We start from the raw sequence: 24,892 nt of genomic DNA, 5'->3' as shown, positions 1-24,892 counted from the left end.
CTGCTTGCAGCCCAGCCATAGAGGCTTGCAACGTGCTGCTTTTGTAACGACTCATGAAGCATTTGCACTGTGCTTCCTTAAAGAGACTGAAGCAGGTCAATATGATATATATCTGTAAATAATCCTTCCACTAAAGATTCTCATAATCTTCAGAGTACATGAATCTGGATCTGTGTCTCCTCCACAAAGGAAAACTGATCTGCATACTTTCCAATCGCTCTGTCCCTCTGCAGCTCTTTCTCTAGGGGGACTCAGGACCCAGCCACGTCCCAACGGAGGGGGCAGTGAGCACAGTAGATGGAAAACATATTTATGTAAGACTTTGCAATGCGTTGTATCCCGTAGAACTGCTGTTGTATTCCGCTTAACATTTAAAGCACGCATGTCAGTTGCATTTCTTTGCAGAACATGTGCCCCAGCCTGAGGTCAGCTCTGCGCCCCCAATGGCAGCCCCGATCCTGCACGAGGGACTCTGGGGGTGAATCCAGGGCGGGGTTACTCCCGAGGAGCCCCACTGAGCCGCAGCCGGGCTGGAATCGGGTCCGTCCGCCCAAATCTGGGGAAACGGAACGAGGACTGGAGCATTTCCTTTCTGTCCAGCACTGCAGGGGTTAAAGGGATAGAGCTGTTGCTAGAGAGGCAGAACAATAGAGGGGAGGGGGGGCTAAGAGAAGAAAGGGGAGGGGGGGGGAGAAGGTCCTTTCTGGCCGGAGCGTGGAAGGAGGTCGGGTCTGCAGCAGCAGCAGAGAAGAGGCGAGAGCCGGATCCGAATAAGGTCTCCTTGCAAGGAAGAGGAGGAAGATTGCAGGCGGATCCGGGGAAGGTCTCCTTGCAAGGAAGAGGAGGAGGATTGCAGCAGGATCCGGGGAAGGTCTCCTTGCAAGGAAGAGGAGGAGGATTGCAGCAGGATCCGGGGAAGGTCTCCTTGCAAGTAGGACATGGGGGTGGGGAGGCGGGGTATGAAACCGGCGCTCAGTTGCTGCCCCTCCCGGGAGTCTGGGACCCTCTGCAGGGCTCCCCTGCGGAAATGGGGCTGGGGGCGGGTGGGGGGGATCCGTGTCTTTCTCTCCCAGGGAAAAGCCCAGTGGGGGACCCGGGAGTTGGCCTCCTTCTGCAGGGAGGGGGGCGGGAGAAGACCCTTCCCTGCCCCTGCGGTTGGGGGGAGGCTTAAGCCACCCGGGAGAGAGGGGCAGACCCCAGGGGGGAAGACCCACGATGACACAGTCCCACGAGAGCCACCTGCCCACTTCTTCCACGGAGACCTGAGTTCGAGTCCCAACCTGCAAAAATTCAAATCTGCTTTTGCAACCCAGGAGGCGCAGCGGGGAGTCCCAGGAGGGGTCCCTCGGAGGAACGGGAGAAGCCCTTCTGCCTCACCTGGAGGGGCGTGACCCCCTCTCCCTGTCCCCCCCTGAGAGCCATGGGAGGGGGCTCTTGCCTGACGCTTTGAGGATGCCCACCATCATTCACAGCTGCCCTTGGGCCTTGGGTTTGGTTGTCCTTGAGGTGGAGCTCCAAGGAGGGACGGCTGATGCCAGACAACCAAGGCAAGACTCTGGGGACGATTCAGTTTCCCAAAGGACCAAAGTAGCTTGTCTTTCAGACCTTGATTTGTGACATAGTCCAAAGACATTAATCCTGATCCAGAAACCACAATAAGAAAGCTCTTTCGAGCCCTCATGGGTGATCCTGGATAGGTCTTGACTTGATTTCTATTTCCCTCGCCTTCTTCCGCAGTAGCTCAAAGCATCTTTGGACATTCGGAGGCAATCCGAGAAAAGCGGAAGGAGATGGAAGAGCAGGACGCGGAAGGACCAGGAGTTCGCAGGAGGTCCTGGAAAGACCCTCAGCCCGGACAGGCGGGGACCGGGCCTGAATTCTGGAGTAGGGCTGGGCCAGAGTTCCTGATTCAGAACGTGGGGATCTCCGAGGGATATCGCCGGCGATTCAGGCGCTTCCGCTACCAAGACGCTGCTGGGCCCCGGGAGGTTTGCAGCCGGCTCCACGGACTTTGCAGTCGCTGGCTGGAGCCGGAGAGGCACTCCAAGCAGGAGATGCTGGACCGGGTGATCCTGGATCAATTCCTGGCCGTCCTGCCCGGGGAGATGCAGCGCTGGGTGAGAGGATGCGGGCCGGAGAGCAGCTCCCAGGCGGTGGCCCTGGCCGAAGGTTTCCTCCTGAGCCAGGCCGAGGAGAAGAGGCAGGCCGGACAGGTGAGGGGGCTTCCTCCAGGTGTATCATATTCCAGCAGCCATCTCTGGCCTTCTCTGAACAGTTCCCTGCCAGACATCCCTCGAAGCATTCATCATCCGAAGGGGAGATTAAGCAGCCTCTTTCGGGGGCCTCTTCTGCTGGACAATTCCTTATCCTTCCAGATAGGTCACCAGGTCTGCTGCAGAAAGGGGCAGAGTCCGGGAGTGGGGCAGGACCCACGGCTTGGTCTCCCCCCTTCCACGTCTTACGCTTCTCCTCCGCTGCCTTTTGAGAAGTTGGGACCATCGGTGGACCCAGAAGCTCCAATCCCTGAGGCGGAAGGCCCTACTCTTGAGGAGGGACAGAGGGCGCAGGCCGTGGAGCGTGCCCAAGAGATCCTGTCTGGTGGTAAGCACTCATCATGCTGCGATTCGATTGGGGCACCCCGTGAATTTGGTGGGTAGAGGGCTTCGGTCAGAAAAAAAAATACATTCTTCTTCACACGACACAGAGTTCATTTGCTATACTCAACGTCCGCTCCCTGCGAGGAAGGCTTTCCAAAGGTATCAGATAAGTGCATGGCAGGCAATTCCTCTCCCTCGTCGAAAGATGAATCGTCCCCCTTCCTTCTCGCAGGGGAGCTCAGGGTGGCTCCAGAGGGAAGAGGCAGACCAACCTCAGCAGAACTCCTCAGCCTGTTGAATCAAGGGAGCCTCCAGCCTCTGGAGCAGCAGAGCCAAACATTCCCCAGGGCCCAAGCATCAAGAGGAAAGGGGCTTTTTGCTCGTGCTTAGAAGGGCAGCTTGCCGGGTGGGGTGGGGGTGGGGAAGAGGACGCTGGATTCGGAGCTTCGGGGAGGGGCTTGGGGCAGATGTGGTGTCCTGTGGAGGTTGTGTCTGGCTGGAGACCTGGTTGGGAGGTGAGCATTCCCAAAGACCCCCAGGGTGGAGATTTAGCAGACAGCATGAAGAGATATGTTGCATGTACACCAGGCCCTGTGCCCAGAGGCCTGGAAGGGGTGTGTGTGTGTGTGTGTGCATGGGGCAGAGAACAAACAAGCAAACACACTTCCTTCTTCCCCTTCCTACCTCCTTACCCGCCCCCCCCTTGTCTCCCTCACAGGCAGGGGAGAGATGCTCTTGAGCCCTCATCTTCCCAGAGGTGTGGAAGCACCTGCTGCCCCTCCAGTCCAGGTAGGAGAGGTGAGAGGGGGTCAGCCCGGGTCCCTCCTCCTCCCCCAGGGGAGCTTCTGCAGTCTCTGCAAGGGGTCTTCTTTCTCCTGCAGGGCCCCTTTTCCTTGGAGGAGGTGTCCGTCTCTTTCACGGAAGCCGAATGGGCCCTGCTGGATCCCGGACAAAGAGCCCTCCACTGGGAAGTCATGCTGGAGATCTTTGGGGATGTGGTCTTTCTGGGTAAGGATCCTGCACGGGAGCCAAAGGTGTGGATCGTGACCACAGATCGAAATATTGAATACCATTGCACCATTTTGTGTCCTTGGGGGAGGACTTGTGCCTGATGGGCGAGCATCAGCTTGGCACACAGAAAGTCCCTTCCTTTCGAATGGGGTTACAAACATCTCCTCTCCCTGTGATCCGCAAATGATCCTGCCAGCATCCTAAGCGTAGGTTCTCCTGGATCCCTACACTTTGTACCTGAGCATCACCCAGTTCAGTGGATTCTCAAGCAGACCATTTAAAAAATATATATAAAGGATGATGGTTTTACAGGTAAAGGTAAAGGTATCCCCTGTGCAAGCACCGGGTCATGTCTGACCCTTGGGGTGACGCCGTCTAGTGTTTTCATGGCAGACTCAATACGGGGTGGTTTTAAAACTCATCATTAAAGACCACTGTTTATGCAGCTCATGGAACAGGAAAAGAAAATAAAGCTAACTATTCTATCTAAAGCACAGAAGTCCTGGCATTAGACGGCACCTGTTTTTGGAGCTGTCCTGGGCTGTTTTTTCTGTGCAAGGATTCTTCTCCGCTGTCAAGGGTCGGGGTTGCTGTGCCTTGTCCTCTGTGGGGCAGGGGTTTGGGCAGGCAGGGTGCTGGTTAGAAGAAGAAGAGTTGGTTCCTATGTGCCACTATTCGTTACTAGAAGGAGTTTCAAAGCAGTTTACTTCCCCAAAACAGACACGCCGCAAGCTAGGTGAGCTTGATACAACTCAGTCAGAAGAGCTTTATCAGTGCTGTGGTGAGCCCAAGGTCGCCCAGGGGGCTGCATGTGGAGGAGGAGCGGGGAATCAAACCTAGGTTGCCAGGTTAGAAGTCGGCGCTCCAAACCACAACACCAAGCTGGTGCAAACAATGTGATTCCTGTACTATTTGAAGCCTGTGGCCTTGCTTCCCGTGCCTTCTTTGGGGATCACGGGGACCAAGTGGGCTCTGCATTGGGAGAAGGAGAGCCGGCACCCGGAGGCCGGGGAATTTGCAGCAGTATGGGCAAGGGAGGTGGGAGCATTTGTGCCACCTTCTGCCAGTTCTGTCAAGAACATGACGCATGCCCATAACTGATTTGTATCTCAGCCAATCAGCAAGGCCTTCTTGGGTGCTGCAGGAGTCTTGTTATTGGGGACGTTCGGCAGGATCCTCACAAAAGGACTGTCTCCGCACAAAACTATTCATCATCATAAAGCAAAAAACTACCAAGGCATCTTCCAGTTCATCCTGAGGATAAAGTCCCCCTGGCTTCCCTCTGGCCTATTCCCCCTTATTATCCTTTCTGCCACTCTAGGGTCAGGGTCCTAAGAACCCAATCAAGGGCCCTCCTTGACAGAATTTCCCAGAGGCCGTCAGAACCCCCCTAATCCCCCTCCCTCCTGATTTCACAACTGGATACAGGGTCTCCCGATGAACCAGCTCCCACCTACTGAAGTCCAGCCTTGACAAAGATCAGGCTGTTTGCTCAAAGGGGAAACCCAAGGCAGGAACACCTGCAGGTGGGACCAGGAAAATGAATAACCACCTTAAGCCTTCAGGGACCTTGGGTGCGTGTCTGCACAGATGCAATCCCCTGACACTGGGTGGGATGCGGGCTCAGGATCCTGACCACGGATCGAACCTTTGGGAAGAAATTTTTAAACCTGAATTTCTCTCTTTCCTCATAGAAGAACGTTCCGTTTCTCTCTGTTTCTCTCTTTGTCAGTGAAAGAAGCCAGAAGTCCAGGAGAGACTCTGGTGGAGATGGACAAAGGGCTCGCAGGCCAAGAAATCCTGGCAATCTCCCCCGGAGGATCCCGAGGGCAGGTTTCCTCCCCAGCTGAGCTGGCTGAAAGTGAGTATCTCTGACAGTGATGCCCAGGGAAGGGGCAATGAACAGCCACAGGGGACCTCTGATGCACTTCTGAGTGACATTTGAGTGGGGACAATTGGACAGCCTGCTGGAGAGGGAGGGAGGTCTTCTGGGGGCCTGAAATCAGGAGGCATCAAAACTGTTAGTAGGCTGTTAGTAGGGCCAAGGAGTGGGAGTTTCCCTGAAAGAGAAGATATTCTAGTGAAAGGCTGAGGGGGGTTCATATCATCTAAGCAGGACAACGCTACTGGGCCCTGAATCCTGCTGCTGCTGCAGTCAGTAGATGCCTGGGGACCTTCCAGCCCTCATGGACGCTGACAGGATCTCTCTTTATTCCAGCAGAGGATGACCAGAAGAAGGAGGAGGGAGAGGACCTGGGAGTTGAAATTGAAGTCTTGAAAGACCAAGATGGGGATCGAGGTCAACCTCAGAGCAAGAAAGGTAGCTGTATGGCTGAGAAGCGAAGCAGAAGAAAACATAATGTGCATTTTCCAAAGCACAGGATAATGGAGGCAAGGAAATGTATTCAGTGTGGAAAATACTTCAGAAATAGGTCACACCTCCTTGTGCACCGAAGAATACACAAGGGGAACCCTTTTGCATGCTCAGAGTATGGAAAGAGATTCAGTCAGAGAAGTGATGTTAAATGCCGCCAAACAGCCCACATAGGGGAGAAACCTTATGAATGTTCAGAGTGTGGAAAGCGATTCAGTCAGAGTGGCCACTTTCATCAACATCAAAGAATCCACACGGGGGAGAAACCTTTTGGATGCTCCGTGTGTGGAAAGAGATTCAGTCAGAGTGGCCACTTTCATCAACATCAACGAACCCACACAGGGGAGAAACCTTTTGAATGCTCTGAGTGTGGAAAGAGATTCAGTCACAGTGGGACTCTTCGGCGACATCAAAGAACCCACACGGGGGAGAAACCTTTTGAATGTTCAGAGTGTGGAAAGAGATTCAGTCACAGTGGAACTCTGCAGCGGCATCGAAGAACCCACACAGGTGAGAAACCTTTTGAATGCTCAGACTGCGGAAAGAGATTCAGTCAGAGTGGCACACTTCAACAACATCAAAGAACCCACACAGGGGAGAAACCTTTTGGATGCTCAGAGTGTGGAAAGAGATTCAGTCACAGTGGCACTCTTCAGCGGCATCAAAGGATTCACTCAGGAGAGAAACCCCTTGCATGCTCAGAATTTGGAAATCCACTCAGTCAGAGACTCCATACTCAACAACATCAAAGAACACATACAGGGGAGAAACCTTTTGCATGCTCAGATTGTGGAAAGACATTTACCGAGAGTGGAACTCTTCGGAAGCATCAGAGAACCCACACAGGGGAGAAACCTTTTGAATGCTCAGAGTGTGGTAAGAGATTTAGCGATAGTGGAACTCTCCGGAAGCATCAAAGAACCCACACAGGGGAGAAACCTTTTGGATGTTCAGTGTGTGGAAAGAGATTCAGTCAGAGTGGCACTCTTCAACAACATCAAAGAACCCACACAGGGGAGAAACCTTTTGGATGCTCAGAGTGTGGAAAGAGATTCAGTCACAGTGGCACTCTTCAGCTGCACCAAAGAACCCACACGGGGGAGAAACCTTTTGCATGCTCAGAATGTGGAAAGACATTCAGTCAGAGACTCCATCTTCAACGCCATCAAACAACCCACACAGGGGAGAAACCTTTTGGATGCTCAGAGTGTGGCAAGAGATTCACCCAGAGATTCCATCTTCAGCGGCATCAAAGAACCCACTCAGAGGAGCAACCGTTTGGATACTCAGAGTGTGACAAGGGATTCAGTCAAATATTCCATCTTCAGCAACATCAAAGAACACACACAGGGGAGCAACTGCTTGGAGCTCAGAGTGTGGAAGAAGATTCAGTATGAATGCCTTCAGATAACCCACACAGGGGAGTAACCTTCTGGGTGCCCGGAGAGCGGAAAGATACTGAGTAACAGTAGCCCTCTTCAGTGGCTTTAAAGAACTCACAAATTGGAAAAACCTTCTGAATTCTCCGAGTGTTGAGTTTTACTCAGTATGAATATTCTTTAGCTATATGATATGTTTTGTGTTTTTGTGTGTTTTAAAATTTAATAATTAATTTAAAAAAAAAGAAATCTTGTACATCACCTAAGAAGTCATAGAAGGAGAGATCATGTAACTGTGCGAAGTCGTGTCCGACCCATCGCGACCCCATGGACAATGATCTTCCTGGCCTCTACCATTCCCTGGAGTCCATTTAAGTTTGCGCCGATGTAACAGCTTAGTGCATCTAAAGAGCTTTTTTCCTGATTTTTCCTGATTCACCCCTAAAAGACAGCCACAGAAATAAACATTATTGAAACTATATCTTGTAGAAAACTTCAGTCTACACCAGCAATTCTGGATGGGACCCTTTTCCCACGGGGTGGCCTTGGTGACCCAAAGGGTGCTGCAGCATTAGGAAGATTGAGAACCACTGGTCTACACAGAAATCTAGGAAGCGGTATTTAAAACTGTTCAACTGTGGAAGGTGCTTTAGCCAGGTCTGACGCTGTCACATAGTTCTGTGGGGGAAGAGACCAAGGATGGGCTTTTCCTGTGGAAGGAAATGGAAATTCAGGTCACCTTTAGCCTGGTGGAGTCCACCCAAGGGAGGAACCTCCCAAATGCTCAGTGTGCAGCAAGAGCTTGACTGACAGATCCAATGTTCATGTTCTTCAAAGAATCCGTAGGAGAATGAAGCGTTTCTCCTGCTGGTTCTGATGAGGGTCATATTCAGTCATCTGGGTGTTGGGGGTTCCGAATGGCTGTAAAAGTAGTTACACCAAGGAGGGCCTTTTTAGTGCTTCCCCGTCCCCCCTCTGTGAAACTCCCTACATCAGGTTATCTGCCAATCCAGCTCTTCCTGACATCTACAAAATTGGCAAAGGCTTGTTTCACTGCATGTTGTTTGGTAATGGATATTGCTTAGCAATAAACGATTGCTAGAATTAGAAGTGCAGGATGTAAGATGTGATCGTCATGTTTTTTTATGTTTTTTAAAAATTTTTATAAAAGGGTGATCAATGTAGACATTAAAAACTGTTTTATTATACAGAGAGTTTTGAGGCTATGGAATGAATAAAAGATGGGACTTTATCCCATATCCCGATATTCCATTATGGGTATCGGGAAAAGAGGATGCTTATAAACAAGAAATCTATAAAGACTGCTGCCTACTAAAGAATCCACAGGCCCAAAGCCTGAATCAGAGTTTCACAGATGAATTGAAGCCATTATTTTGCTCCATATGTTGTACCATGTCTCAAGGGATACCACAAACTTGAGCTTATAAATCACATCAGCAAGGGCCTCCACTTCAATCTGGGAAGTATTTCCAGATGAAACCTTTAGGCTCATGTCATCACCATTGTTTCTTCATCATTTCATGCACACACATGTTCATTCGTGATGGGATCAAAGAGGAAGAGCAGGTCAGTGTCCTCTGAAGCAAGGAGGGGAAGCATCCTCCATTTAGGTTCTCTGCTCTCTCCATCTGCTGATTTGTGGGCATGGAGTCTGCTTGCAGCCCAGCCACAGAGGCTTGCAATGTGCTGCTTTTGTAATGACTCTTTAAGTATTTGTACTGTGCTTCAGTAAGCAGACCAATATGGTATATATTTGTAAATAATCAGTAAAGGTTCCCCTAATCCTCAAAAGTGCTGTGAATCTGGATCTGTGTCTCAACCACAAAGGTAAACTGATCTGCACACTTTCCAATCGCTCTGTCCCTCTGCAGCTCTTTCTCCAGGGGGACTCATGACCCAGCCACGTCCCAACGGAGGGGGCAGTGAGCACAGTAGATGGAAAACATTTATGTAAGACTGCAATGGATTATATCCCGTAGAACTGTTGTTCTATTCAGCTTAACATTTAAAGCACGCATGTCAGTTGCATTTCTTTGGACAACATGTGCCCCAGCCTGAGGTCAGCTCTGCGCCCCCAATGGCAGCCCCGGCCCTGCACGAGGGACTCCGGGGTTTGAATCCAGGGCGGGGTTACTCCCGAGGAGCCCCACTGAGCCGCAGCCGGGCCGGAATCGGGTCCGTCCGCCCAAATCTGGGGAAACGGAACGAGGACTGGAGCATTTTCCTTTCTGTCCAGCACTGCAGGGGTTAAAGGGATAGAGCTGTTGCTAGAGAGGCGGGGGGGGGGCTAAGAAGAAGGGTGTTCTGCGGGGGGGGGGGGGAGAAGTTCCTTTCTGACCACGGCGAGGAAGGAGGTCAGATCAGATCCGCAGCAGCAGAGAAGAGCCAAGAGCCGGATCCGAATAAGGTCTCCTTGCAAGGAAGAGGAGGAAGATTGCAGCAGGATCGGGCGAAGGTCTCCTTGCGAGTAGGACATGGGGATGGGGAGGCGCGAATGAGAAAATGCAGCACTTTGCATCGGTTTTCTCCCACTATGTAAAAGGAATATTTGTGGGGGCGGGGGCAGATATCTGTATTTCCCCGAAGAATTCGGAGTATGAAACCGGCGCTCAGTTGCTGCCCCTCCCGGGAGTCTGGGACCCTCTGCAGGGCTCCCCTGCGGAAATGGGGCTGGGGGCGGGTGGGGGGATCCGAGTCTTTCTCTCCCGGGGAAAAGCCCAGTGGGGGACCCGGGAGTTGGCTTCCTTCTGCAGGGAGGGGGGCGGGAGAAGACCCTTCCCTGCCCCTGGGGTTGGGGGGAGGCTTAAGCCACCCGGGAGAGAGGGGCAGATCCCAGGGTGAAGACCCATGATGACACAGTCCCACGAGAGCCACCTACCCCCCTCTCCCTCTCTGAGAGCCATGGGAGGGGGCTCTTGCCTGACGCTTTGGGCTTCCGTAGGAGATGCCCCCCCATCATTCGCACCCATCCTTTGGCCTTGGTTGACCTTGAGCTCCAAGGATGGACAGCTGATGCCAGATGACCAAGGCCAGACTCTGAGAAGAGCCAAGCAGGGATGATTCAATTTAGAAAAGGACCAAACGAGCTTGTTTTTCAAATCTTGACTCCTAACATAGCCCAAAGATATTGACCCTCATGCAGAAACCACAAGAAGAAAGCTCTTTCGAGCCCTCAAGGGTGATCCAGAGTAGGGCTTGACCAGGGTGGGTGGTGTAGCTCCATTTTCGTTCAGCTTCCTTCTGATCTCTGTTTCCCTCTTCTTCTTCTTCTTCTTCTTCCCCAGTAGCTCAGGGCTTCTCTTCACATTCAGAGGCAACCCAAGAAAAGCGGAAGGAGATGGAAGAGGAGGACCTAGAAGGACCAGGAGTTGGCAGGAGGTCCTGGAAAGACCCTCAGCCCGGACAGGCAGGGACTGGGCCTGAATTCTGGAGTAGGGCTGGGCCAGAGATCCTGCATAAGAACGTGGGGATCTCCGAGGGATATCGCCGGCGATTCAGGCGCTTCCGCTACCAAGACGCTGCTGGGCCCCGAGAGGTTTGCAGCCGGCTCCACGGACTTTGCAGCCGCTGGCTGGAGCCGGAGAGGCACTCCAAGCAGCAGATCCTGGACCGGGTGATCCTGGATCAATTCCTGACCGTCCTGCCTGGAGAAATGCAACGCTGGGTGAGAGGATGCGGGCCGGAGAGCAGCTCCCAGGCGGTGGCCCTGGCCGAAGGCTTCCTCCTGAGCCAGGCCGAGGAGAAGAGGCAGGCAGGACAGGTGAGGGGGCTTCCTCCAGGGACGTCCAATTCAAGCAACCATCTCTGGCCTTCTCCACAAGGTTCCCTGCCACACATCTCTCAAAGGTGTGATTAAGCATCCTCCTTTGGGGGCCTCTTTGACAGGAGAATTTCTCATCCCTCCAGATAGGTCACCAGGTCTGCTGCCGAATGGGGCAGAGTCCGGGAGTGGGGCAGGACCCACGGCTTGGTCTCCTCCCTTCCACATCTTACACTTCTCCTCCACTGCTTTTTCAGACGCTGGGACCATCGGTGAACACAGAAGCTACAGTCCCTAAAGTGGAAGGCCCTACTCTTGAGGAGTGGCAGAGGGCACAAGCTGTGGAGCGTGCCCAAGAGACCCAATCTGGTGGTAAGAATTTGTCGTGCCAGGATTCGATTGGGGCACCCCGTGAATTTGGTGGGTAGAGGGCTCCATTCAGGAAAAATGTTTTTCCTCACACAACACAGAGCGCATTGACGTCCACTCCATGTGAGGAATGGTGTGAGATATGTTGCGATACACACAACCCTGTCTCCCGACGCCTGGAAGGGGGTGTGTGTGTGAGTTAGGCAGGGAACAAACAAGCACACTTCCTCCCGCCCTCCTTTGTCTCCCTCACAGGCAGGAGAGAGATGCCCCTGGACCAGTGTCTTCTCACAGGTGTGGAAGCACCTGCTGCCCCTCCAGTCCAGGTAAGAGAGGTGAGCAGGGTGTGGGAGGGGGGTCAGCCTGGGGGCCTCCTCCTTTCCTCTGGGGCCTTCTGCATTTTCAGCAAGGGGCCCAGGGAAGAGATCCTCTGAGCCCTGTTCCCTTGACCTTTTAATTCCTATATTAATGATATGGTGGGCCACCGTTGTAATCATCAATTTCCACCCCACCCCACCTGAAACTTGCTGGAAGACACCTTTCAACCTTGCTTTATGCAGATGAGACACTAATTTTATCCCAAACAGCTGTTGGACTTAAAAGAGCCCTTGAAAGCTTTATTATTGTACTGTAAAAAGCACCATTTAGAACTTAAAGGTAAAGGTTAAGGTAAAGGTCTCCCCTGGGCAAGCACCGAGTCATGTCTGACCCTTGGGGTGACGCCCTCTAGCGTTTTCATGGCAGACTCAATACGGGGTGGTTTGCCAGGGCCTTCCCCAGTCATTACCGTTTACCCCCCAGCAAGCTGGGGACTCATTTTACCGACCTCGGAAGGATGGAAGGCTGAGTCAACCTTGAGCCGGCTGCTGGGATTGAACTCCCAGCCTCATGGGCAGAGCTTTCAGACAGCATATCTGCTGCCTTACCACTCTGCTTCGGGTCTAAGTGGGAGATGCTCAGAGCCCCCTCCCCTTGACCCACCCCAAGCCAAGCGCCCTGTACCTTCCCAGACGCCTCCCTTCCGGTGTTCAGTCTCTTCCAGGTGATATCTCTAAGGGGGGGTCTGCTTTCTCCTGCAGGGCCCCTTTTCCTTGGAGGAGGTGTCCGTCTCTTTCACAGAGGCCGAGTGGGCCCTGCTGGATCCCGGACAAATAGCCCTCCACTGGGAAGTCATGCGGGAGATCTCTCAGGATCTGGCCTTTCTGGGTAAGGATCCTTCATGGGGCCAAAGGTGTGGATGGCGGCCATTCTGATGAGGCACAAATCAAAATATCGAATACCACTGCACCATTTTGAGGCCTTGGGGAGGGACTTCTGCCTGGTGGCAGAGCATCATCTTGGCACCCTGAAGGTCCATTCCTCCTGGATGAGGTTATGAACATCTGCTCTGCCTGTCATGCAACTCCTTTTAAAGTGTCGTTTGACCTCCAACAAGGAGGTCCCGACCCCCACGTTGAGAACCACTGGCATACAGGGTCTCCCGATGGACCAGCCCCCACCTACTGGAGTCTGACCTTGACAAAGATTAGGCTGTTTGCTCAAAGGGGAGACTCAAGGCAGGATCACCTGCAGGTTGGACAGGACACTTAATAACCACCTTAACCCTTGAGGGAGCTCAGGTACTTTTCCACACAAATTCAATCCCATGACACTGCTTGGGATGCTGGCCACTGATCTTGACCACGGATCTAGCCATTGGGAAGAATCTTTATGCTTTAGTTTCTCTCCCCATAGAAGAACGATCCCTTTCTCTCTCTCTTTCTCTCTTCCTCAGCAGAAGAATCCAGAAGTACAAGAGAGATTCTTGTGGAGGCAGATAAAGGACTTGCAGGGCAAAAATTCCTGGCGAGTCCATCCAGAGGATCCCAAGGACAGGTTTCCTTCCCACAGGAGCTGGCTGAGAGTGAGTCTCTCTGACGGTGATACCCAGGGAAGGGGCCATGAACAGCCACTGGGGGATATCTGATTTGAGTGGGGACAATTGGACAGCCTTCTGGAGAGGGAGGGAGGTCTTCTGGGGGCCTGAAATCAGGAGCCATCAAAACTGTTAGTAGGCTGTTAGTAGGGCCGATGAGTGGGAGTTGCCCTGAAATAGAAGATATTCTAGTGAAAGGCTGAGGGGGGTTCATATCATCTAAGCAGGACAACGCTACTGGGCCCTGAATCCTTCTTCTCCTGCAGTCAGTAGATGCATGGGGACCTTCTAGCCCTCACGGACGCTGAGAGGATCTCTCTTTATTCCAGCAGAGGATGACCAGAAGAAGGAGGAGGGAGAGGACCTGGGAGTTGAAATTGAAGACGTGAAAGACCAGGAAAGGAATCGAGGCCGACATCAGAGCAAGAAAGGCAGCTGTATGGCTGAGAAGCGAAGCGGAAGAAAATGTAATGTGCATACTCCAAAGCACAGAATAATGGAGGCAAGGAAATGCATTCTTTGTGGAAAGTACTTCAGAAATAGATCACTACTCCTTGTGCACCAAAGCATACACAAGGGAGAGAAATTTTTTGGATGCTCACAGTGTGGAAAGAGATTCAGTCAGAGATGCCAACTTGAACAACATCGAAGAACCCACACAGGGGAGAAACCTTTCGAATGCTCAGAGTGTGGAAAGAGATTCAACAACAGTGGCACTCTTCAGAAGCATCAAAGAACCCACACAGGGGAGAAACCTTTTGGATGCTCAGAGTGTGGAAAGAGATTCAGTCACAGTGGCACTCTTCAGCGGCATCAAAGGATTCACTCAGGAGAGAAACCCCTTGCATGCTCAGAATTTGGAAATCCACTCAGTCAGAGACTCCATACTCAACAACATCAAAGAACACATACAGGGGAGAAACCTTTTGCATGCTCAGATTGTGGAAAGACATTTACCGAGAGTGGAACTCTTCGGAAGCATCAGAGAACCCACACAGGGGAGAAACCTTTTGAATGCTCAGAGTGTGGTAAGAGATTTAGCGATAGTGGAACTCTCCGGAAGCATCAAAGAACCCACACAGGGGAGAAACCTTTTGGATGTTCAGTGTGTGGAAAGAGATTCAGTCAGAGTGGCACTCTTCAACAACATCAAAGAACCCACACAGGGGAGAAACCTTTTGGATGCTCAGAGTGTGGAAAGAGATTCAGTCACAGTGGCACTCTTCAGCTGCACCAAAGAACCCACACGGGGGAGAAACCTTTTGCATGCTCAGAATGTGGAAAGACATTCAGTCAGAGACTCCATCTTCAACGCCATCAAACAACCCACACAGGGGAGAAACCTTTTGGATGCTCAGAGTGTGGCAAGAGATTCACCCAGAGATTCCATCTTCAGCGGCATCAAAGAACCCACTCAGAGGAGCAACCGTTTGGATACTCAGAGTGTGACAAGGGATTCAGTCAAATATTCCATCTTCAGCAACATCAAAGAACACACACAGGGGAGCAACTGCTTGGAGCTCAGAGTGTGGAAGAAGATTCAGTATGAATGCCTTCAGATAACCCACACAGGGGAGTAACCTTCTGGGTGCCCGGAGAGCGGAAAGATACTGAGTAACAGTAGCCCTCTTCAGTGGCTTTAAAGAACTCACAAATTGGAAAAACCTTCTGAATTCTCCGAGTGTTGAGTTTTACTCAGTATGAATATTCTTTAGCTATATGATATGTTTTGTGTTTTTGTGTGTTTTAAAATTTAATAATTAATTTAAAAAAAAAGAAATCTTGTACATCACCTAAGAAGTCATAGAAGGAGAGATCATGTAACTGTGCGAAGTCGTGTCCGACCCATCGCGACCCCATGGACAATGATCTTCCTGGCCTCTACCATTCCCTGGAGTCCATTTAAGTTTGCGCCGATGTAACAGCTTAGTGCATCTAAAGAGCTTTTTTCCTGATTTTTCCTGATTCACCCCTAAAAGACAGCCACAGAAATAAACATTATTGAAACTATATCTTGTAGAAAACTTCAGTCTACACCAGCAATTCTGGATGGGACCCTTTTCCCACGGGGTGGCCTTGGTGACCCAAAGGGTGCTGCAGCATTAGGAAGATTGAGAACCACTGGTCTACACAGAAATCTAGGAAGCGGTATTTAAAACTGTTCAACTGTGGAAGGTGCTTTAGCCAGGTCTGACGCTGTCACATAGTTCTGTGGGGGAAGAGACCAAGGATGGGCTTTTCCTGTGGAAGGAAATGGAAATTCAGGTCACCTTTAGCCTGGTGGAGTCCACCCAAGGGAGGAACCTCCCAAATGCTCAGTGTGCAGCAAGAGCTTGACTGACAGATCCAATGTTCATGTTCTTCAAAGAATCCGTAGGAGAATGAAGCGTTTCTCCTGCTGGTTCTGATGAGGGTCATATTCAGTCATCTGGGTGTTGGGGGTTCCGAATGGCTGTAAAAGTAGTTACACCAAGGAGGGCCTTTTTAGTGCTTCCCCGTCCCCCCTCTGTGAAACTCCCTACATCAGGTTATCTGCCAATCCAGCTCTTCCTGACATCTACAAAATTGGCAAAGGCTTGTTTCACTGCATGTTGTTTGGTAATGGATATTGCTTAGCAATAAACGATTGCTAGAATTAGAAGTGCAGGATGTAAGATGTGATCGTCATGTTTTTTTATGTTTTTTAAAAATTTTTATAAAAGGGTGATCAATGTAGACATTAAAAACTGTTTTATTATACAGAGAGTTTTGAGGCTATGGAATGAATAAAAGATGGGACTTTATCCCATATCCCGATATTCCATTATGGGTATCGGGAAAAGAGGATGCTTATAAACAAGAAATCTATAAAGACTGCTGCCTACTAAAGAATCCACAGGCCCAAAGCCTGAATCAGAGTTTCACAGATGAATTGAAGCCATTATTTTGCTCCATATGTTGTACCATGTCTCAAGGGATACCACAAACTTGAGCTTATAAATCACATCAGCAAGGGCCTCCACTTCAATCTGGGAAGTATTTCCAGATGAAACCTTTAGGCTCATGTCATCACCATTGTTTCTTCATCATTTCATGCACACACATGTTCATTCGTGATGGGATCAAAGAGGAAGAGCAGGTCAGTGTCCTCTGAAGCAAGGAGGGGAAGCATCCTCCATTTAGGTTCTCTGCTCTCTCCATCTGCTGATTTGTGGGCATGGAGTCTGCTTGCAGCCCAGCCACAGAGGCTTGCAATGTGCTGCTTTTGTAATGACTCTTTAAGTATTTGTACTGTGCTTCAGTAAGCAGACCAATATGGTATATATTTGTAAATAATCAGTAAAGGTTCCCCTAATCCTCAAAAGTGCTGTGAATCTGGATCTGTGTCTCAACCACAAAGGTAAACTGATCTGCACACTTTCCAATCGCTCTGTCCCTCTGCAGCTCTTTCTCCAGGGGGACTCATGACCCAGCCACGTCCCAACGGAGGGGGCAGTGAGCACAGTAGATGGAAAACATTTATGTAAGACTGCAATGGATTATATCCCGTAGAACTGTTGTTCTATTCAGCTTAACATTTAAAGCACGCATGTCAGTTGCATTTCTTTGGACAACATGTGCCCCAGCCTGAGGTCAGCTCTGCGCCCCCAATGGCAGCCCCGGCCCTGCACGAGGGACTCCGGGGTTTGAATCCAGGGCGGGGTTACTCCCGAGGAGCCCCACTGAGCCGCAGCCGGGCCGGAATCGGGTCCGTCCGCCCAAATCTGGGGAAACGGAACGAGGACTGGAGCATTTTCCTTTCTGTCCAGCACTGCAGGGGTTAAAGGGATAGAGCTGTTGCTAGAGAGGCGGGGGGGGGGCTAAGAAGAAGGGTGTTCTGCGGGGGGGGGGGGGAGAAGTTCCTTTCTGACCACGGCGAGGAAGGAGGTCAGATCAGATCCGCAGCAGCAGAGAAGAGCCAAGAGCCGGATCCGAATAAGGTCTCCTTGCAAGGAAGAGGAGGAAGATTGCAGCAGGATCGGGCGAAGGTCTCCTTGCGAGTAGGACATGGGGATGGGGAGGCGCGAATGAGAAAATGCAGCACTTTGCATCGGTTTTCTCCCACTATGTAAAAGGAATATTTGTGGGGGCGGGGGCAGATATCTGTATTTCCCCGAAGAATTCGGAGTATGAAACCGGCGCTCAGTTGCTGCCCCTCCCGGGAGTCTGGGACCCTCTGCAGGGCTCCCCTGCGGAAATGGGGCTGGGGGCGGGTGGGGGGATCCGAGTCTTTCTCTCCCGGGGAAAAGCCCAGTGGGGGACCCGGGAGTTGGCTTCCTTCTGCAGGGAGGGGGGCGGGAGAAGACCCTTCCCTGCCCCTGGGGTTGGGGGGAGGCTTAAGCCACCCGGGAGAGAGGGGCAGATCCCAGGGTGAAGACCCATGATGACACAGTCCCACGAGAGCCACCTACCCCCCTCTCCCTCTCTGAGAGCCATGGGAGGGGGCTCTTGCCTGACGCTTTGGGCTTCCGTAGGAGATGCCCCCCCATCATTCGCACCCATCCTTTGGCCTTGGTTGACCTTGAGCTCCAAGGATGGACAGCTGATGCCAGATGACCAAGGCCAGACTCTGAGAAGAGCCAAGCAGGGATGATTCAATTTAGAAAAGGACCAAACGAGCTTGTTTTTCAAATCTTGACTCCTAACATAGCCCAAAGATATTGACCCTCATGCAGAAACCACAAGAAGAAAGCTCTTTCGAGCCCTCAAGGGTGATCCAGAGTAGGGCTTGACCAGGGTGGGTGGTGTAGCTCCATTTTCGTTCAGCTTCCTTCTGATCTCTGTTTCCCTCTTCTTCTTCTTCTTCTTCTTCCCCAGTAGCTCAGGGCTTCTCTTCACATTCAGAGGCAACCCAAGAAAAGCGGAAGGAGATGGAAGAGGAGGACCTAGAAGGACCAGGAGTTGGCAGGAGGTCCTGGAAAGACCCTCAGCCCGGACAGGCAGGGACTGGGCCTGAATTCTGGAGTAGGGCTGGGCCAGAGATCCTGCATAAGAACGTGGGGATCTCCGAGGGATATCGCCGGCGATTCAGGCGCTTCCGCTACCAAGACGCTGCTGGGCCCCGAGAGGTTTGCAGCCGGCTCCACGGACTTTGCAGCCGCTGGCTGGAGCCGGAGAGGCACTCCAAGCAGCAGATCCTGGACCGGGTGATCCTGGATCAATTCCTGACCGTCCTGCCTGGAGAAATGCAACGCTGGGTGAGAGGATGCGGGCCGGAGAGCAGCTCCCAGGCGGTGGCCCTGGCCGAAGGCTTCCTCCTGAGCCAGGCCGAGGAGAAGAGGCAGGCAGGACAGGTGAGGGGGCTTCCTCCAGGGACGTCCAATTCAAGCAACCATCTCTGGCCTTCTCCACAAGGTTCCCTGCCACACATCTCTCAAAGGTGTGATTAAGCATCCTCCTTTGGGGGCCTCTTTGACAGGAGAATTTCTCATCCCTCCAGATAGGTCACCAGGTCTGCTGCCGAATGGGGCAGAGTCCGGGAGTGGGGCAGGACCCACGGCTTGGTCTCCTCCCTTCCACATCTTACACTTCTCCTCCACTGCTTTTTCAGACGCTGGGACCATCGGTGAACACAGAAGCTACAGTCCCTAAAGTGGAAGGCCCTACTCTTGAGGAGTGGCAGAGGGCACAAGCTGTGGAGCGTGCCCAAGAGACCCAATCTGGTGGTAAGAATTTGTCGTGCCAGGATTCGATTGGGGCACCCCGTGAATTTGGTGGGTAGAGGGCTCCATTCAGGAAAAATGTTTTTCCTCACACAACACAGAGCGCATTGACGTCCACTCCATGTGAGGAATGGTGTGAGATATGTTGCGATACACACAACCCTGTCTCCCGACGCCTGGAAGGGGTGTGTGTGTGAGTTAGGCAGGGAACAAACAAGCACACTTCCTCCCGCCCTCCTTTGTCTCCCTCACAGGCAGGAGAGAGATGCCCCTGGACCAGTGTCTTCTCACAGGTGTGGAAGCACCTGCTGCCCCTCCAGTCCAGGTAAGAGAGGTGAGCAGGGTGTGGGAGGGGGGTCAGCCTGGGGGCCTCCTCCTTTCCTCTGGGGCCTTCTGCATTTTCAGCAAGGGGCCCAGGGAAGAGATCCTCTGAGCCCTGTTCCCTTGACCTTTTAATTCCTATATTAATGATATGGTGGGCCACCGTTGTAATCATCAATTTCCACCCCACCCCACCTGAAACTTGCTGGAAGACACCTTTCAACCTTGCTTTATGCAGATGAGACACTAATTTTATCCCAAACAGCTGTTGGACTTAAAAGAGCCCTTGAAAGCTTTATTATTGTACTGTAAAAAGCACCATTTAGAACTTAAAGGTAAAGGTTAAGGTAAAGGTCTCCCCTGGGCAAGCACCGAGTCATGTCTGACCCTTGGGGTGACGCCCTCTAGCGTTTTCATGGCAGACTCAATACGGGGTGGTTTGCCAGGGCCTTCCCCAGTCATTACCGTTTACCCCCCAGCAAGCTGGGGACTCATTTTACCGACCTCGGAAGGATGGAAGGCTGAGTCAACCTTGAGCCGGCTGCTGGGATTGAACTCCCAGCCTCATGGGCAGAGCTTTCAGACAGCATATCTGCTGCCTTACCACTCTGCTTCGGGTCTAAGTGGGAGATGCTCAGAGCCCCCTCCCCTTGACCCACCCCAAGCCAAGCGCCCTGTACCTTCCCAGACGCCTCCCTTCCGGTGTTCAGTCTCTTCCAGGTGATATCTCTAAGGGGGGGTCTGCTTTCTCCTGCAGGGCCCCTTTTCCTTGGAGGAGGTGTCCGTCTCTTTCACAGAGGCCGAGTGGGCCCTGCTGGATCCCGGACAAATAGCCCTCCACTGGGAAGTCATGCGGGAGATCTCTCAGGATCTGGCCTTTCTGGGTAAGGATCCTTCATGGGGCCAAAGGTGTGGATGGCGGCCATTCTGATGAGGCACAAATCAAAATATCGAATACCACTGCACCATTTTGAGGCCTTGGGGAGGGACTTCTGCCTGGTGGCAGAGCATCATCTTGGCACCCTGAAGGTCCATTCCTCCTGGATGAGGTTATGAACATCTGCTCTGCCTGTCATGCAACTCCTTTTAAAGTGTCGTTTGACCTCCAACAAGGAGGTCCCGACCCCCACGTTGAGAACCACTGGCATACAGGGTCTCCCGATGGACCAGCCCCCACCTACTGGAGTCTGACCTTGACAAAGATTAGGCTGTTTGCTCAAAGGGGAGACTCAAGGCAGGATCACCTGCAGGTTGGACAGGACACTTAATAACCACCTTAACCCTTGAGGGAGCTCAGGTACTTTTCCACACAAATTCAATCCCATGACACTGCTTGGGATGCTGGCCACTGATCTTGACCACGGATCTAGCCATTGGGAAGAATCTTTATGCTTTAGTTTCTCTCCCCATAGAAGAACGATCCCTTTCTCTCTCTCTTTCTCTCTTCCTCAGCAGAAGAATCCAGAAGTACAAGAGAGATTCTTGTGGAGGCAGATAAAGGACTTGCAGGGCAAAAATTCCTGGCGAGTCCATCCAGAGGATCCCAAGGACAGGTTTCCTTCCCACAGGAGCTGGCTGAGAGTGAGTCTCTCTGACGGTGATACCCAGGGAAGGGGCCATGAACAGCCACTGGGGGATATCTGATTTGAGTGGGGACAATTGGACAGCCTTCTGGAGAGGGAGGGAGGTCTTCTGGGGGCCTGAAATCAGGAGCCATCAAAACTGTTAGTAGGCTGTTAGTAGGGCCGATGAGTGGGAGTTGCCCTGAAATAGAAGATATTCTAGTGAAAGGCTGAGGGGGGTTCATATCATCTAAGCAGGACAACGCTACTGGGCCCTGAATCCTTCTTCTCCTGCAGTCAGTAGATGCATGGGGACCTTCTAGCCCTCACGGACGCTGAGAGGATCTCTCTTTATTCCAGCAGAGGATGACCAGAAGAAGGAGGAGGGAGAGGACCTGGGAGTTGAAATTGAAGACGTGAAAGACCAGGAAAGGAATCGAGGCCGACATCAGAGCAAGAAAGGCAGCTGTATGGCTGAGAAGCGAAGCGGAAGAAAATGTAATGTGCATACTCCAAAGCACAGAATAATGGAGGCAAGGAAATGCATTCTTTGTGGAAAGTACTTCAGAAATAGATCACTACTCCTTGTGCACCAAAGCATACACAAGGGAGAGAAATTTTTTGGATGCTCACAGTGTGGAAAGAGATTCAGTCAGAGATGCCAACTTGAACAACATCGAAGAACCCACACAGGGGAGAAACCTTTCGAATGCTCAGAGTGTGGAAAGAGATTCAACAACAGTGGCACTCTTCAGAAGCATCAAAGAACCCACACAGGGGAGAAACCTTTTGGATGCTCAGAGTGTGGAAAGAGATTCAGTCACAGTGGCACTCTTCAGCGGCATCAAAGGATTCACTCAGGAGAGAAACCCCTTGCATGCTCAGAATTTGGAAATCCACTCAGTCAGAGACTCCATACTCAACAACATCAAAGAACACATACAGGGGAGAAACCTTTTGCATGCTCAGATTGTGGAAAGACATTTACCGAGAGTGGAACTCTTCGGAAGCATCAGAGAACCCACACAGGGGAGAAACCTTTTGAATGCTCAGAGTGTGGTAAGAGATTTAGCGATAGTGGAACTCTCCGGAAGCATCAAAGAACCCACACAGGGGAGAAACCTTTTGGATGTTCAGTGTGTGGAAAGAGATTCAGTCAGAGTGGCACTCTTCAACAACATCAAAGAACCCACACAGGGGAGAAACCTTTTGGATGCTCAGAGTGTGGAAAGAGATTCAGTCACAGTGGCACTCTTCAGCTGCACCAAAGAACCCACACGGGGGAGAAACCTTTTGCATGCTCAGAATGTGGAAAGACATTCAGTCAGAGACTCCATCTTCAACGCCATCAAACAACCCACACAGGGGAGAAACCTTTTGGATGCTCAGAGTGTGGCAAGAGATTCACCCAGAGATTCCATCTTCAGCGGCATCAAAGAACCCACTCAGAGGAGCAACCGTTTGGATACTCAGAGTGTGACAAGGGATTCAGTCAAATATTCCATCTTCAGCAACATCAAAGAACACACACAGGGGAGCAACTGCTTGGAGCTCAGAGTGTGGAAGAAGATTCAGTATGAATGCCTTCAGATAACCCACACAGGGGAGTAACCTTCTGGGTGCCCGGAGAGCGGAAAGATACTGAGTAACAGTAGCCCTCTTCAGTGGCTTTAAAGAACTCACAAATTGGAAAAACCTTCTGAATTCTCCGAGTGTTGAGTTTTACTCAGTATGAATATTCTTTAGCTATATGATATGTTTTGTGTTTTTGTGTGTTTTAAAATTTAATAATTAATTTAAAAAAAAAGAAATCTTGTACATCACCTAAGAAGTCATAGAAGGAGAGATCATGTAACTGTGCGAAGTCGTGTCCGACCCATCGCGACCCCATGGACAATGATCTTCCTGGCCTCTACCATTCCCTGGAGTCCATTTAAGTTTGCGCCGATGTAACAGCTTAGTGCATCTAAAGAGCTTTTTTCCTGATTTTTCCTGATTCACCCCTAAAAGACAGCCACAGAAATAAACATTATTGAAACTATATCTTGTAGAAAACTTCAGTCTACACCAGCAATTCTGGATGGGACCCTTTTCCCACGGGGTGGCCTTGGTGACCCAAAGGGTGCTGCAGCATTAGGAAGATTGAGAACCACTGGTCTACACAGAAATCTAGGAAGCGGTATTTAAAACTGTTCAACTGTGGAAGGTGCTTTAGCCAGGTCTGACGCTGTCACATAGTTCTGTGGGGGAAGAGACCAAGGATGGGCTTTTCCTGTGGAAGGAAATGGAAATTCAGGTCACCTTTAGCCTGGTGGAGTCCACCCAAGGGAGGAACCTCCCAAATGCTCAGTGTGCAGCAAGAGCTTGACTGACAGATCCAATGTTCATGTTCTTCAAAGAATCCGTAGGAGAATGAAGCGTTTCTCCTGCTGGTTCTGATGAGGGTCATATTCAGTCATCTGGGTGTTGGGGGTTCCGAATGGCTGTAAAAGTAGTTACACCAAGGAGGGCCTTTTTAGTGCTTCCCCGTCCCCCCTCTGTGAAACTCCCTACATCAGGTTATCTGCCAATCCAGCTCTTCCTGACATCTACAAAATTGGCAAAGGCTTGTTTCACTGCATGTTGTTTGGTAATGGATATTGCTTAGCAATAAACGATTGCTAGAATTAGAAGTGCAGGATGTAAGATGTGATCGTCATGTTTTTTTATGTTTTTTAAAAATTTTTATAAAAGGGTGATCAATGTAGACATTAAAAACTGTTTTATTATACAGAGAGTTTTGAGGCTATGGAATGAATAAAAGATGGGACTTTATCCCATATCCCGATATTCCATTATGGGTATCGGGAAAAGAGGATGCTTATAAACAAGAAATCTATAAAGACTGCTGCCTACTAAAGAATCCACAGGCCCAAAGCCTGAATCAGAGTTTCACAGATGAATTGAAGCCATTATTTTGCTCCATATGTTGTACCATGTCTCAAGGGATACCACAAACTTGAGCTTATAAATCACATCAGCAAGGGCCTCCACTTCAATCTGGGAAGTATTTCCAGATGAAACCTTTAGGCTCATGTCATCACCATTGTTTCTTCATCATTTCATGCACACACATGTTCATTCGTGATGGGATCAAAGAGGAAGAGCAGGTCAGTGTCCTCTGAAGCAAGGAGGGGAAGCATCCTCCATTTAGGTTCTCTGCTCTCTCCATCTGCTGATTTGTGGGCATGGAGTCTGCTTGCAGCCCAGCCACAGAGGCTTGCAATGTGCTGCTTTTGTAATGACTCTTTAAGTATTTGTACTGTGCTTCAGTAAGCAGACCAATATGGTATATATTTGTAAATAATCAGTAAAGGTTCCCCTAATCCTCAAAAGTGCTGTGAATCTGGATCTGTGTCTCAACCACAAAGGTAAACTGATCTGCACACTTTCCAATCGCTCTGTCCCTCTGCAGCTCTTTCTCCAGGGGGACTCATGACCCAGCCACGTCCCAACGGAGGGGGCAGTGAGCACAGTAGATGGAAAACATTTATGTAAGACTGCAATGGATTATATCCCGTAGAACTGTTGTTCTATTCAGCTTAACATTTAAAGCACGCATGTCAGTTGCATTTCTTTGGACAACATGTGCCCCAGCCTGAGGTCAGCTCTGCGCCCCCAATGGCAGCCCCGGCCCTGCACGAGGGACTCCGGGGTTTGAATCCAGGGCGGGGTTACTCCCGAGGAGCCCCACTGAGCCGCAGCCGGGCCGGAATCGGGTCCGTCCGCCCAAATCTGGGGAAACGGAACGAGGACTGGAGCATTTTCCTTTCTGTCCAGCACTGCAGGGGTTAAAGGGATAGAGCTGTTGCTAGAGAGGCGGGGGGGGGGCTAAGAAGAAGGGTGTTCTGCGGGGGGGGGGG

At 51.1% G+C, this 24,892-nt stretch overlaps 3 protein-coding genes across 16 annotated transcripts; all 3 read left to right on the top strand.

The window, feature by feature from the left end:
* The first annotated feature begins 692 nt into the window (after nt 1–692).
* LOC143827129 (uncharacterized) lies at nt 693–15,436 on the top strand. The gene is made up of 7 exons (XM_077316414.1): nt 693–931; nt 1,738–2,601; nt 3,316–3,395; nt 3,479–3,605; nt 5,341–5,469; nt 5,827–7,356; nt 14,008–15,436. Exons 2-7 carry the CDS (start codon nt 1,791–1,793, stop codon nt 14,973–14,975), a joined length of 3,645 nt encoding a protein of 1,214 aa, XP_077172529.1. The 5' UTR covers nt 693–931; nt 1,738–1,790; the 3' UTR covers nt 14,976–15,436.
* Nucleotides 9,717–14,030, top strand: LOC143827126 (zinc finger protein 213-like). Of its 8 annotated transcripts, none has more exons than XM_077316409.1 (6): nt 9,717–9,849; nt 10,667–11,142; nt 11,400–11,514; nt 11,767–11,837; nt 13,289–13,414; nt 13,759–14,030. In XM_077316409.1, the coding sequence occupies exons 2-6, from the start codon at nt 10,720–10,722 to the stop codon at nt 13,813–13,815; spliced, it is 792 nt and encodes a 263-aa protein (XP_077172524.1). In that variant the 5' UTR covers nt 9,717–9,849; nt 10,667–10,719; the 3' UTR covers nt 13,816–14,030. The 8 variants fall into 8 exon arrangements, with proteins under 8 accessions (XP_077172524.1, XP_077172523.1, XP_077172521.1 ...); XM_077316408.1 differs by having other exon boundaries at nt 13,756–14,030; XM_077316406.1 differs by having other exon boundaries at nt 13,286–13,414.
* Nucleotides 15,437–17,297: 1,861 nt separating the features above from the next.
* LOC143827124 (uncharacterized) lies at nt 17,298–23,031 on the top strand. 7 transcript variants are annotated; one of them, XM_077316394.1, is made up of 7 exons: nt 17,298–17,433; nt 18,266–18,738; nt 18,996–19,110; nt 19,362–19,441; nt 20,186–20,312; nt 20,881–21,009; nt 21,351–23,031. In XM_077316394.1, the coding sequence occupies exons 2-7, from the start codon at nt 18,316–18,318 to the stop codon at nt 22,568–22,570; spliced, it is 2,094 nt and encodes a 697-aa protein (XP_077172509.1). In that variant the 5' UTR covers nt 17,298–17,433; nt 18,266–18,315; the 3' UTR covers nt 22,571–23,031. The 7 variants fall into 7 exon arrangements, with proteins under 7 accessions (XP_077172509.1, XP_077172510.1, XP_077172508.1 ...); XM_077316395.1 differs by having other exon boundaries at nt 17,313–17,433; nt 18,263–18,738; XM_077316393.1 differs by having other exon boundaries at nt 17,313–17,445.
* Nucleotides 23,032–24,892: the final 1,861 nt, after the last annotated feature.

The sequence above is a fragment of the Paroedura picta genome, chromosome 17 (assembly GCF_049243985.1).
Source record: "Paroedura picta isolate Pp20150507F chromosome 17, Ppicta_v3.0, whole genome shotgun sequence".
NCBI lineage: Eukaryota > Metazoa > Chordata > Lepidosauria > Squamata > Gekkonidae > Paroedura > Paroedura picta.
The sequence above is the reverse complement of the archived record's forward strand: the minus strand, read 5'-3'. Positions and strand labels throughout refer to the sequence as shown.